Source organism: Haemaphysalis longicornis, unplaced genomic scaffold, assembly GCF_048455015.1.
Source record: "Haemaphysalis longicornis isolate Haplotype H1 unplaced genomic scaffold, Haemaphysalis longicornis Haplotype H1 scaffold_2, whole genome shotgun sequence".
NCBI lineage: Eukaryota > Metazoa > Arthropoda > Arachnida > Ixodida > Ixodidae > Haemaphysalis > Haemaphysalis longicornis.
This window is the reverse complement of record NW_027526295.1, coordinates 127,684,398-127,699,548: the sequence shown is the minus strand read 5'-3', so window position 1 is coordinate 127,699,548 and position 15,151 is coordinate 127,684,398. Positions and strand designations below refer to the sequence as shown.

At 46.2% G+C, this 15,151-nt stretch overlaps 1 protein-coding gene across 2 annotated transcripts in view; it reads right to left on the bottom strand.

The window, feature by feature from the left end:
* The window catches only part of LOC144169204 (uncharacterized), a 215,640-nt gene that overhangs the window by 163,146 nt on the left and 37,343 nt on the right, over positions 1-15,151 (bottom strand). For both annotated transcript variants that reach the window (XM_077698246.1, XM_077698247.1), the window contains 2 exons: positions 13,803-13,954; positions 1,070-1,280 (listed from right to left, as the gene is read on the bottom strand). In XM_077698246.1, coding sequence (XP_077554372.1) covers positions 1,070-1,280; positions 13,803-13,954 — 363 coding nt within the window. The remainder of the gene's footprint in view (positions 1-1,069; positions 1,281-13,802; positions 13,955-15,151) is intronic.

The following is a 15,151-nucleotide window of genomic DNA, read 5'->3' as shown; positions in this document are numbered from 1 at the left end:
AATACAAGCGTCAAGCTCACATTCAATGAGTCAGCAAGTGGGACCAAATGAATTTGGTAGAATTCACAATGAGCGGAGCTGAAACCATTACAAAACCCGCGACTACCGACCAGCCCCAAAAAGGCGGAAGGCCATCTTGATCTTCTCTTCAGCGTCGGAAAAGGCACATCTACACCATCCAGCGACTACTATCTCACGTCCGCTATGACCAGCTTGGCCATTGGCCTCTGCTAGCACCGAAAGAACAGCGATGCAAGCTTGAGAGATGTAGCACAAAGTCTAAAAGCAAGTGCGAGAAGGGAATTGTGCATCTCTGCACGAAAAACCGTTTGAACGCTTGTCACTCAAATTAAGCTCTTTGTGTCATTGTAAAAGCTTTTCCGTCTGCGCTAGTATTTGCACCTTCAGATCAGTCCTTATGAGAGGAAGTACGTTGTTGTCCTACTTTTTTGTGTTATCGCTTTCTACAAGCACTAAGCCCTGGTGTCCTACAAATAGGACACGTCGCCGTCATTTATATCGATTGAGCGGCTGGAATAGGGTCTTGTATTGCTTTTTGGGCTTCACTGAGGTAATTTCCACGGAAAAAAAATCTTGGAATAAAAGTCTCAGGTCTGAATGGGCTAAGGTAAAGATATTCTAGTTCAAAGTAAACAAAAAAAATGGGCGTGCGCGGTGCACGTAATGCGCATAAGGGACAACTGGTGGATCGCCAGTTTAACAGAGTGGCTCCCATTACACCGTTAATGCAATAGGGGTCGGCCGAGGAGTCGACGAAGAGATGAGCTGGGAAAATTCGGGGGCAAAGCATGGACTCTGCGAGCACTCGCCAGGAGTATACGTGAGGGCAGCGGGCACAAACTCTTCTGGAGACGGGGCTGGAGATCTTTGGGAAAGGCATTCGTCCTGCAGTGGAAACAACCACGCTGATGTTGATGATTATGATGATGATGACGACAAAGAAAACCACGGGCTTTGCGAGAACATAAGCACATTAAAGAGAAACATAGGTACAAATGGCGATTTCCGGTTAATTATATGAAGCAAAATCCCCAGTCAAGGGACTTACCAGGAACATCAATGGCGAAGCGCGCACTTTCCATGCGATCGCTGTTAACCCGACACAGGTAAGAACCTCTCACTGCAGCTGCTTCGCCATCCTGGACCGTCAGCATGTAGGAGCGTCCTTTCAAGGTCAACAGTGAGTGTTTAGGGTCCATTAGGATCACGCGGAAGTGCAGGGTTCTGATCTTTCTTGGGTCATTGCGAGTATATCCAAACTGAAATAAGGCCCATCTTTTATAAAAAACGATTTGGACTATTGGGATAGCGCCATTATTAGTTCATAAACTGTAATCACATGCTTTCAGGATAACCTAGCAGTAAAGAAGAAACGCGGCACTGAGAAACCCTTGCGCCGCGGCTCCACTGGATTTCTTTAACAACAATGCAAAACACTACAATAAAAAACAAAGGTGTAAAATGGTTGTGGATGTAGTTTCAATTTGGTGCCTTACATTTAGCTTAATAGGTGTTGAAAAAAACCCTTAAGGGCCCCACTACGCGATTCAGCACCGGTGTTCTTGTTGGCTCGTCAAGAAAATGGCAACCGCCGTAAACAGTAAACAAATGTAAACTAAATGCACGCTCTGAAAGGATATGATCACGGGGTCTGCACAATAGCATCCCCGTACACTAGCAAATGTGCCATGTCCGCACCTCGCGAGCATAGAACAAAAGTGTCGTTGTTGATCCATTTTTAGTGGCAAGTACCAACGCAGCCTCAATTACATTGCCTACTGCGGTAGCTGAAAACTTCCAAACAGCCACGGTCCAGTTGCTCTCCCGTCGCCTTTCGCGCTCGCTAGCCTCACTGCGTGCTGCTATCCGGAGTACAGTCCGACGGGCAGCGCCGCTTCAAGGAAACTATGCGGCACATTTTACAGGGCTTGTGGAGCCTTTACAAGTGTTCCTGCGTCGTGCAGTTATTCCACTGATCCGCGGTGTGGTGTGCGCCAAAGTATACGCATAGAGCTTCTTAATGCGGGAGGGCGCCCGCATAAGATTTGTGCGGTCACTTTCCACTTGCCACCGTGATCACGTCGCTTCGCTACTATAAAGCCTTGCAGAACCACTGCTGGTGCTGGCGGAGCTCCGCCAAGCTTGGGCGGCTGTGCTGCACACGCGGATGCCCAGCGCCCGATTCAGGAACAGCATAGGAGTCCGGCGTGCAATTCCATGCGGCGTGTTTTTGTGCGCGTCTAACTTTTAAATGCAGAGCATTTCTTTAACTCACGATGTAACCCCGCGTTGTCGGCGTGCCTCGGCGTCCGCAACAGCCGTTCCAGGTGCGCCCTCTCCCCCACTCCTCCTCTCCCGCATCACGCTACCCTCCTCGCTCTCAACAACAGGTCCGCACCCCTCCCCCTACACTACATAAAAAAATAATACTTACCGGCGCCTGCTTTCGATCCCACGACCCTGCGGGCGGAACGCAAGGTACACGGTGCTCTACCCGCTGCGCCACAAAGCCGACACAGAATGGAAGGCTACGAACGCGCCTTATATCCTTGACTCATTCAAACTACGTCAAGAAGCTGCTGATACAACGCATTCACTACCTGTGGGCGGAACGCGAGGTACATGGCGCTCTTCCCACTGCGCCACAAAACCGACACAGAATGAAAGGCTACGAACGCGCCTTATATCCTTGACTTATTCAAACTACGTCAAGAAGTTGCTCATACAACGCATTCACTACCACCAACTACCCAAACACTAAACGTTAACGCAATACACCCACCCCCTATGCGACGCATTTACTCGAGTCCCCCTCGCGGGGAGATGGGCCCTTCTTTTGTGTGTGATGCCGTTTACTTTATGTGCGTTTGCGTAGCGGAATCATGCAGTGTTGCGCGCCTGGCTGCATGAAAAGCAAAGTACACAGAAAATAATTCTAAGATGTCCAACGACGACTGAAGGGACTTTTGCGCATTGGTGGCGACACTCATCTATGCAAAGGACGCGTTCAAAGGTGAGAATTGACATCTTGGGTGCCGGGTTGCGTGGAACGAAATACGTACTTGCTATAGAGTTCTATTTCTTGTAAAGTGTAGGTCGACTGCCGGAGCTAACGTTGCTTAAGAAAGCTAATACAAATATTTTTTTGCGAAAGCTCCGCGTTAATTCGTTCGCGCTTTGACTTGGCGCATCGTCGCGTTTTACACCAGTCATATTTAAAAACAAAAATAAAAACAAATATTTATGTAATTAACAAAGCTTGATGTAATGAATTGACTATAAAATGCGGATTGGGTTGTATGAATATTGAACGCGAAAGAAGGAGCCCCGACGCTCGCGGTTCTACACCCCCCATGGCGGCTGATCCGCGGCCGTGCAGCTCCTGCACTGCCCGACGAGTGACTTTGCATTACGAATATGGATTACAAAATGGCGGTTGATCTCGCAACCCGTAGTTTTCAGTGAGAGCTATATAGAAGAACTTAACCCAGTCCGAAATCTTCCCGGCTGTTCCCCAATTGAAAGCCGCTGACGCGACAGACAATACGGGCGGCGTTCCGCATACACACTTGAAGTGTAAAGTCGGGATCGGGAGCTTTGAGGGGCTGTGCACTCGCTTTGTAAAATTTACTAAAGTGCAATTTTTAAACACAAAATTTTCATAATAGTAATTGCCGCGTCTCACCCGAATGTGACTGCACATGCTCAGAACGCGTGCACATAAGCGCACAAAAATCTCGTCCCTTGCAAGCTGTGGCGTGTGGCAGTCGGTTGTCTGACAAAATTGGCGCCATGTGACGAAGAAGCGAAAGATATGGAAGGGACGGCAATACGGTATGTTTATCGCCCCAAGGTTCTCTCTTGGGTGTGAATTTAAATTGCCCTCGCGTGCACGACGTACACACACGTCAAATTTCCGGGACGCGATTTCAAAAGTCGAAGCCCATTTCTCTGCACAATGAAGGCTCAGTATTTCATGTTCCGTGCTAAGTAAAGATCACCATAGGCATGGCAGGAGATTGCAGACCAGACTCCGGACAAATTGACCTCGCTTTGCGACATCTCCTCCCGGAAACTTCTGAAGCCGGGTGCGCATTTTTAATGCAGCGGTATGCGGTAAGCGACAGCTATTTTACAAGACACACAAGCACGCGTGTGTTTAGCACAGGGGATGTAAACGCTGGCTGCTTGTCGGCGTTTCTCGTGTTCGTCAACGAACATAGCCTGCGTGTTTAATTCTTTACAGAGAAAACGACTTGTACATCGCAGTGGCATCCGACATTGCTAAGCTTCTGTGCTATCTTGTGCGTGTATTACATGACAACCCGTATTCCAATAAACCACTAGTTGTGAGGCAGCACTTGTCTTGAACCTCTTCCTTTTTGTCCTCTCGGTTTGTAGTGTTTAGCAATTCTTCTTGAAACGTTTTAAATCAGTTTTGTGGAATTTGTCAAGCTACAGAAAGCATGATCTAGTAGCATGCCTAATGGACCGTAGCGCGTTTACGCGTATATCCGAGGTTTTTTTTAGACGGATCGTCATGGGAAGTATCTGAAAAGTTGTTTTGGACTCCTTAGGGTACAATAAGCAGTTAGCTTCATCCACACGGTGAAAGGTTCTCGTATATGACTCCAGAACGGAGACATAAGGATAAACTCCCTCGAAAAACCGCCTCGGCATGATTTTGGGGCGTCTTTTAAAGAAATAAATCAGTGGCCGCCGCACCGTGTCTAGTTTTTGCCGTTCCGACGCACGGGATAGGTTCAACACGCGAACAAATGAGTCGTCGTCGTCACACCCATTCTCCGCCGAAGGAAGGCACAGCTGGTGCCCGCGAGAGGCAGCCGGCATGGGCGTGCTCTTGGGCGGACTTTTACACTAAGGGGACGTCGTATTCTTCGCCCCACCGTGCTAGGCGTCAAGTCAGGTCCTTGGGACTCAACAGCTAGCAAAGTGAGTGATGGTCGCATTTTAGCACTCAAACACGACGGCTACCACTCCCTTTCAGTTGCCGAGGAAGAGCCCTTTAAAGGTGAATATGTTCCGCGTGTGCAGGCTATCATCATTTTGGCACCATCTTGCCGTTGCAAGGGAAGTGCTCCGAGATCAACGTTACTGGCTTCGGTGTAGGAAGGGTCCCGGTGTTTGTGTTGAAATTGGTGACGGCGGGTGTCTTTTGCAGCTATTTCAGGGGCTTGCCGATTGCCCTCAGTTTCTGTTTAGTCCAGAGTGACCGCACATGATCTCGCACAACAGGGGGAAGAGGAAATGCTATGTGGACAATCTTCTCAATAGATCCCGGTAATATGAACATAGGCCCAAAACATAAGTGTAATGGCTGTCTAGTTGGATGGCGTGGAGAATTCGGAAACCGCTTCAACGTTCCCAGTATCGGGGACCAACTCCAGCGCTGCTGATTACTTGGCCAATGGACAGCAGTTGCCCGAGCTGAAAATGACAATTATTGGTTTTCAGACTACGTTTGGTGAATCGTATCGCCTCTGTGACCGACGTCAGGCGCTCGAGGTGTTATTGGAAATGGGCCGAAATTACGATCAGGTCGTCCAGACACACGACAAGCACGTTTGCCAATCTACGCCTGACAGCAAGGTGTCCATCAGCCTTTGAAAAATGGTCGCGGCGGAGCACAGCCCAAAAAGGTAATACTTGAAATTCGCCATTCCATCTGACGTCACAAAAACACTTTCCTCGGGGTCCCGCACATCAACCAGTTAACCTGGAGTAATGCTTTCTGCGAGAAACATCGGTGTTGTCGGTTCCACATCTAAGACTGTCGATGTACGCAACCTCTAGAAACACTTGACAGTTAACGGTGGATGTTGGGTTTATGAAAAGGCATCGGAAAATCGGAAGGCATCAGAAAGGCATAGCCAGAGTGATTGCTTTGGCGTCCACAGCGCAGGATTTTTCTTTCTTGCTGGGTGGCTTCATCACGGATGCTGATTTTGTGGTGTAAGTTCATCAGCCGAGCAATCAGCTGGCGAGATAACGGGAAGGCAGAAGAAATGGACGCGGATACGAAAGCGATTTCAATGACGAATGTAGGAAGAATTGCGGAAATCCAGCACGAAAAGCGAGTATCTGGTGGTTCGCTGAATACGCGTATCAAGAGCGGAGGTGAAGACATATAGCATGCGATTCCAGTTTTAAAGTTATGCAGCTTAGTATAGATAAATAGCATGTCGCAGAGAGTTCCATGAGAGAGTTGAATGCAGCCACTCGTGTGAGGGTTGTTAATTCTGATAGTTTTATGGACGCTATTTCCCTCTCTAAACATATTCACCAGAATGGGAGGCTTAGCGCAAAAAACACAAGGACGGTGGCAAACGTGACAGTAGCGCCTGTCACGTTTGCCACTGTCCTTGTCTTTTTTGCGCTAAGCCTCCCATTCAGTATGTACCAACTAGCCCAACAGCACGTTATATTAACCAGAATATACGCCATGCGCTGTAAGCATATGCACCAGGCAGGATGACGGTGCAGTAACGGTTGGCGCTGCGATTTGAGAAGAAATGGTGGCGGGTGTGAGGATGCGCTGTAAGCATATGCACCAGGCAGGATGACGGTGCAGTAACGGTTGGCGCTGCGATTTGAGAAGAAATGGTGGCGGGTGTGAGGAAAAAACCAGCAACGACTGTCTCCGTCGGTTTTTTGTCGTACTCAGTGTTGCGGTGTAGGTGGCGTCCTAGTCAATGTTCTCCTGTATCCACTCGTGAAGGGAATTCCCTACCTCGTCATTGCTGCTAACAACGCACCCATGCAACCGAATCTCGACGGTAGGTGTACCCACAATTTGCACCAGTGAATGAACTCCATTTCAATTACGCCTCTTCTTGTAGCTTCTCTCAGATATTCGAGGTGGTGTCGTAGCTCCTCCTTGGAAAAGGGGGAGGCGAAGCTGCATGATTAGATGGCCGTAAGAAGTTCTCGGGCGCTGTGTGGCTTTCGAGGAAGAGGCCTTCGGAATGAGGTGAAATCAGGGCAATTCCTGGCCTTGATTCCGCGGTGCCAATTAGGGTCTCTTCCTGCCTACTCGCCCACCGGTTTTCATGGCATTAGAATGTCGCGGAAGCGTTTGTTGTTCTCTTGCGGGCCGAACTACCCGAGCACGCGGAGAGAGCTGGACCTGATTTTTCATACAATTACTTTCACCTCTTTCTATCAATAAAAAATGGCTCTAATCCACGCTGTGAAAGTAGTTGGAATACAAAGCTTTAAACGACACCCCCTACAATTGTCCATGCGATTTCACATGAAATCAGACACGTGGCTCTACAAAGAATGAAACAAGTGTTTCTGCCAGCCGTTGCTTGGACTTCACGGGGGTGGCGTCCCAAACGCAGCAGCGTCGGCCACGGCCGAGCGTTGGCAGAACGAGAACAAAGAAGAGGAGCGTCGTTCGAAGCGTGACACAGCGGAACCTAGTCATCATAATGTGCTACCTCGGGGCTACACCACCGAGCGACACAAGCGTAGACACCGAAACAATTCGGAATGTGAGGTTAGTGGTTCTCCTTTATACCTATTTACACCAGTTGTTTAAGTAAGTTTGAGAATAGCGAGAAAGCTGAGGGAACTTTTATTAACGCTATTTATCAGGAGCCGTTGCTCCTTCCGCCTATTGTAATTCCTGGTAAAACATAACCGAATTGGTATTTATCAATTTAGAAAACGGAGTACCACTCGTGGCAAGCAGTGCGCAAAAGGTAGCTTTTCTCTAGCGGCCGGATGCCTCAATGTGGTTTGTACATTTTGTTTTCCGGACCCTCAAACCAATCCTCAACGTTGATTGACTGATTGTAGGGTTAAAGCGCCGACTCAACGCAGGTTACGAGGTGTGCCGTAGTGGAGGGCTACGGATTAATTTTGACCTCATGGGGATCTTTAACGTGCGCCGAAAATCGTACACTTGGGCGTGTTTGCTTTTCGCCGCCTTCAGAAAATCTTCCGCCGGGGCAGGGAATCGAATACGTGACTTCGGGCTCAGCAGCGCAATGCCTTATCCACGGAGGCACCGCGGCGGGTCCAATCCTCAACGTATTTTTGCCGTACGATGACTTAATTCTGTGTGGTCCGGTTTACACAGGAGGTGCTGTCGAACACGTTAATCAAGCCGTGCGAAGAAAGCGCGCAATGGACGCGAAGCTGCGCCAAAATAGCCCAAAAACACTGCCGCTAAAGCAGACGACCAATCCGTACCGGCGACGTGCCTGCCCTTGAGCTGCACCTTTGCGCAGGGGACGCTGGGTAAATTCGTCACGCCATCTGCAGTGTGTTCCGTACGTGAAACCCTGCGCCTCCACGCCCCCCACCCCTGCCGCCCCCTCCCCGGCGTCGGGAATTTATATTCCCGCACGCAGCGAAAGAAACTTTGGACGGTAAAGGTAGAAAGCGTTGCTTTAATATACTGGTAACGACGCTGTGGCGTCAGGCCGCATTTTTGGCAAACGGGGGCGTTCGGTTTCGCACGTGGTGGGGCACTTTTTCCAGTACGTACGTCGACAATTAAAATACTCAAGAATTTTTTGTTGTCTTGTGCCTTATATGACCATTTGTAATATTTCTGTTTGTGCATATTTTATTATGCCTTGTAAGTTAACCGGAATTACTTCTATGTTATCGTTTTTATAACATGCTTTTAAATCTGGGAGCGCTAGCCAGCGCCGTTTAGAAACTGCAGCGTAATTGGGACACTGCTGCAAAAACAGATTGACACCTGTACAGGCTACGGCGTATCGGAAGCGATTAAATGGGCGCAAACGTTTGCATGCGCCGTGCCGCACCAATATTTGAAACGCAAAACAGAGGCTCTTAAATTCGTGTGGCGGCATGTAATCACATTCGGGTTTTATAACAGCGACCAAATTATTTCACCAGTTTCGAGAAAATCTGGCGTCGGCCCGAACATGGCGCACTAGTGGCAAAGAAAATAACCTGTGGGTCAACAAGTAGACATGTTAGAGACAACTTGGAGTGACTTCAAATTTTGTGAGGACAGCTCGATCAGCAAAGTGGTTTAATAAAATCCGAAGAAAATTGGCAAATTGGGCCTTCAAATCCAACGTATGGCATTCAGAAGACGAGGCGGGCTTGTATCTATAACATTTCGCTAACCATGGCTTCAAGACTGGTTAATAGATATTAAAAAAAATGGGTTGTGCTTTCCATATATATTTATGGGCTAGAGATATAGAAAGTTCCGTTAAAGTTCCGTTAGAAATAATGATTAAGGTAAATAGGGATAATTAGACAATGCTATGAAATTACACATGCGGCAGGTAGGTGGATAAGAAAGCCGGTTCCCCGATGTAGAGTATGTGTAGGGCTATGGAAGCCCATTTACCGAACTTCGCATGCATATAACTGAGAAGAGTGTTGTATAGCAATGCGTATGTGTTCGTTCCGAGTTTAATATAGCCTTATTTTACCATAACCAACCAAATTGCTCTGCTTTTTGTCCATTTATTTTGCGTAAGCGAGTGTTTGCCTAAAGAGAGTGAATTTCCTTTTCCTTTGTTTGTACAAGTTTTGTTTTCTGGTTTTCGCCATTTTCTTCGTTTACGATGTTGCAAGGATAAATTTGTTTGACTCCCTCAGTTATGTATTGCCGCGCTAATGCTCCGTGGTATGTCATTGGGGCTTTTCTGGAATTTTTTTTTTATGTAGTTGCAGTTTTGCTGCGTGGTTGTTTATAACCTTTTGTTCACCACGTGATTGCAGTTTATACGAGACGTGTCACACATTTTTTATGTCCTGGCTTTGCCAATTAAAGTTATTCTGTCTGTCTATTTTCGTATACAGTAATTCCTTGTTAAAACGAAGTCAGCGGGACGGAGAAAAATTTTGTTATAAGCGGTATTTCGATACAAGAGACTGCTCGAGCGAAGCTAAAGTAGTGAAATTTTTATTGCGCTACAACTAGGCGAAATCAAAGCACAATGTAATCAGTGGAGAAAGATTTTGGTCAGCTGCAAAAAAAAGCTCTGAGCTTTGGCTGTTTCATGTTGTTGCAGGGCGCTAGCAAGGCCTTCTCCAATTTGACCAACCAGTGACTGGCGTTCCAACGCCTTTCAGAAGGCTACGCGAATGAGGAGGAGAAGGCAGTGGCCACTTTTATAGAAGGTGGGTGGGTGTGGGGAGGGGGGGGGCGTAACGCAAAGCTACGAGTTTCGCGCCGGTAAGCGTCGCAAATTACGTGGCTCAGGGTCCAAGGTTGTTTTTGTTGAACTCAAAAAACAATGATTGACCGCTCATCGTGGGTACAGCGCGCAAGCATGAATACTGAGAGGTTTTGCATGATCACTTGGCAAATTTTTCGCGAAATGTGGCGGCGTGAATTTTGTTGAACAAGAGATTTGCGGCGCCCCGCGCTCGACGACACTGCTAATTCTACGCTTTAAGTGTAGGTGTTCGGGCATCGTCAAGCCCACACTATTTACCAATGTGTAGAAACAAATTCAATGACCCTACCACGCATTTTGAGCGTTTGTCTAAAGACGGATGGCGCGAATCGAGCTTGTTTGGCTCGAAAAAATCGCAGGGGAAAGACCAGCTTGTTAACCCGCCATGTTGACCGCCTGACTCGCCGCCGTATCGCCGCCGCTCCGCTATGCCTCCGCTCGCCACTTCGCTCTAAGCGGGTCCAGCTCTTCGTGTGCTTCCAGTAATGAGGCCTAAAATGCATCTTTTTGGGTTGGGATCAGAAGAAATTTCAAAAAAGCGATATTTCGAGTAAAGCGAGTTTGTTATCACGAGGGATTACTGTACGTTTGCATTATTCTCTATTTAGACTAGAATCGGTGTTAATAGGGTATTTATTGAAATATTACGTCTGTGCAAATGCAAAAAACTACCAGGTTGATGCGCACCTTTTCTTGCGCTTCTCCTATTTTCTGGTCTTTGGTTTATCATTCTCTGTATCGCGTTTAGTCAGACCGTATGAGAGACTTTTTATATCGTCAATTGCACTCGCATTACTTTTGTTTTGTATTTGTTACAAAATGGCCTCTATCTCTACTTGCACAATTATAACCGCTTTATATATCACATCCACCAATTATCATTTTTGCGCAAATGCATCAGGTTAGACGGTTGGTCTTTGAAACTGGGAACCAGTATATGTCTCACCCCCTTCCCTCCAGTTTTTATTATGGTGAAGCCGCTTTACTCGGTGCGGCTTCTATGCACCTCCACATGACCTCGCAGCCCCCTTTTACAGCAGGTATTCTCCCGCCACCACAGAGTTCTTTTTCGCAGGTTGCGCAATCAACTGATAACTGCGGTAGCGCCGTTACCAGGTTAGTGCGAAAAACCAACAGAAGTGAGAGTGGGCGTTAAAACGGCTGAAAGGCGCTTCCTGCAAACGTTTAGTCGCCACCCTTGCCACACCAAATTCCTTCTCCTGTGGCACATACAAATAATGTCCCGATGTAGAGGAAATTTCCCGCTTGGAACCCCAACGTTAGCCCTCAGTTTCTCATCTAAAATTGCTTTCCGTGTGACATTTTCACCGGTGCATTTCGCGCCTAAGCACGCGTTCATAACCGGTTGCCAGTTTATGCCATAAAGGGGGAGCCGGTAATAGAGGTAAAAAGGGAGGGCGCTGGAAAACACTGCTAGGCTTCGTGCCCTCCTCAAAAAAATTACTGTTGTAGTGGTGCGAGATTTGTTCCTGGTGCGGTATTCCTGCCTGTGCATTTCGAAAATGTCCATTCCGCACCGTTTGAGTCAAGACGGAGTTGCACTTACGTGGCCTTTGTCCAATAGATGTTCTGTGTCGCAATCTGCCCTCTAATTTCACCCAATGAGGGCGTGCTTTAAACGAGCACCTTGAAATGGACATTACATGGAGAAAGCTCCGAATTCTACCCCTGGATACTTCGCGCCCTATGGCACCTAGGCTGCTTCGTGGTTATACATGATCTAGTGGTTTGGGTTGGTGTGTTAGACAGACAGCAAGCTGCCTAAACGAGGGAGGAAAACGAATATCCCCATTTTTGTCCGGTAGAGTACGGATGCAGTTCTTCCAAGCTTCGTTTTAAATTTCAACGCTCGTGTTGTGTCCTCCTCTCGTCCCGTTAACTTTCCGTTGTTCCATCATAAAGAAACGGGTTTTGTTTCGTGTACTCCGTTGGCTGAGTCCACGGTCTACGTCTCCCTTCTCCCCAGAGTGGAAGGGCACTAATTGCTTGCATTCTTTGTAATTTTCCTGCATTTTAGGTAAATTTTGTTCTTTTCATTTTCGCTTATCGTGCCCGAGAGAAGTGTGATTACGTAAAGCATTTGCTATTTCTTTTGAGGCAGTCCTCAGCAGACTGAAGTGATGACCATCTCACTCCCTTTTAATACGTTCCCTCCCTCTCGACTCCGCCACAAAAGCCGTGAATCGCCAAAACAGATTTATTCATTTATTGCTTCAGCTTTTATTAGTTCTTTTCTTTTATTCTTTATTGATTCTTTATTTATAAAAACTCTCATTTTTAACGCCTTCTGAAGACGTACTCCATTCACGTAATATAGCAACGATGCGTTAACTCTGCGAATTTGCATTTTTGTGTAAACACGAAACAAGGCATAGCACGTATTTTTCTGGTTATTTTTATGTGTTTGTGTTTGCTTTGGAGATACATTGTCGTTTTTGTTAGTTCATTTTTAATATATTTTACATGCTCTATTTATCTGAATTGTTCAGCAATTTTGTTCTTCATTTACACAATCAAACCAATAAATGTGTATACACGCAATTTCACTTTTTGTTGAAAAATGCAAGGCAGAAAGCGTTTTGTATCATGGAAAACTCTGTACAAAAGTAAAAAATGAATCACTATAGCAAGAGATCACAATCTCACTAGTGACCTATAGCAGTTCCAACAAATAGTGATAACTTTCCGCCACTATGTGCATTTCCTTTTATATGTTTATAAAACGAGCCCGCTAACTTACACGCGGATTAACTGAAGGACGGAGCTTAACAGAAACTGCGGGACGGGGCAGACCACTGCAGTCTTGCCCCGAAGTGGGGCTTGAGAGGGTAGCGAAAGAATAGAGCAAATATCCCATATCCTATAGGCAATCGAATAGCAATGCCGGTACACTGACTACGTGTGAAGGAGTGCTTAGGTGCTTTGGAATATTTTTCTTTATTTTAATGTTAGTGAACCATTGAAATACACCTTTTCGACAACCTGCATGAACATCTTCGGTGCAATGGGGAATCATGATTGCAGTGTCCACTCCCATGCACCCACGCGAGCGAGCGCACGCACGTACGCACGCACACGCACACACGCAGGCACGCACACGCGAACACGTACACACAGACACAGGAAGAAAGGGGGGTGAGAAATTACAGTACTCGCTCCACACGGACTCTCTATAGTTGATTTGCTAAAATATTTCAAAATAACAACAAAGCATTGCGTTATCTGACACAACAAAAGTTATCAGTTTGCAGGCGGGAGATTGACTTGTTACGAATCTTGACTAACGCCTTCATTGAACGCGCGCACTTTGTATATTAGAAAACCCTGCATATTTATTCGGTTCCACAAATTGTGTTTGTGAGAAAGCGCACATGATGAATAGATTATTAAACTTCGTTTTGCTGTATAGAAGTGATTACATGAATGGTGAATTCTACTCTGGAAGACAACGTAAATAAACCTTTTTTTAGAGCCAGACGTTGCAATATAAAAGTTCACACATATAACACCAACATCATATCAGCCAAAGAGAAAAATACACAATTTCTACGTGCATACCCTGTAGAGTTTCAAGTGTATGATGGTGCAACCCGCAGAGTCACGCCTTCCAGTCATAAGTGTAAGATTTTGCGCAGGAGGCTGGAACTCCGGAGTATCTGTTGCACCAGTGGACATGTCGCTCTCAGCTTCTACTCCCATAACAGCGCCACCTGTGCAGAATAAATGGTTCCGTTGGCAGTGCTTTCGTAAGCTCCACGTGTTCTCCCTGTGTAAGTACATTTCCGCGAACGCTCGTCATTGGCCTTGAAATACACAAATTCTTTAGAATTCTAAGGTGCCGTAAGGTGTTCGTCCTTGCAATTAACAAGGCATATCTTGTGGTTGTTGCGGTAATTGCCGTATTATTGCGCATAAAAAGTGGTCTCATGAGTGTTGATAATATGACTGGTGTTTCCCGACGTTGGTACTTGCGCTTTTTTAAAGAACACAGTTCATAAGAACGCGGCTATCGTTGAGAGAAATTATGCACTGACTCCCTAGGTTTGGTACGTCGCTTGTGTAGCATTTCTACCGAATTCATCTTGTATGGGAACAACCACAAATAAGAAGTGTACATTACACTTAACGAGTGTTTGGTTCAAACAACAGAAATGACAGGCGAAAGTCAGAAACTATTTATAAAAAAAACTGAGAAAGGCAATACGCTGAGGACGTTCTGGCGGATCTTATTCACACTAATTCAGAATGGGGTACACACTACTATAACTTGTGATCTTGCACGGATACATTGTGGAGATTTACCATACAGTGTACCATTCATTTTCATTACTATTTCAGCTGACTATGTGACCGTTAACTGGTTGAAAGCAAAAAAAATAGGTACGTCCAAGATGTTTTTGCCTCGTGCTCTCGGGTTACGTTGGTATGAAATGAGTAAGGCATTGATTGCGGGTTTTTATTCAGCATCCGTAGTACAGAGATTTTTGACTCCCTTAAATTTTTGTTTATCTCTTTTCGACCGAATAAAGTATACATGCTCATTTTCAAAACAAACTTAAAATTATTGTTCTATCCGACACGGTTGAGTCTGACATCGGCCAATAAACAGTGAGTAAGAATTGTCATGAAATTGATATTCACAAAAAACCAAATTTGGTTTCATAAATTGCTGTTCTGAACATTTTTAAAGAAAATAACAATACTATGTCGCAGCGAAATCTACGTTTCTTAGATGTTGGCATCAAGCGATATATTTCAGAATTTACGGCTTCCGAAAGGCCAGATTTAGTCCGAACACATTACGGAAAAGAACCTACAACGCGCTACAACGTAACATTCACCGATCCGCAGCTGGCGTCCATGTGCCGCGGAACAAACGCACAAGCCAGCGAATCGGCCAGCTATGA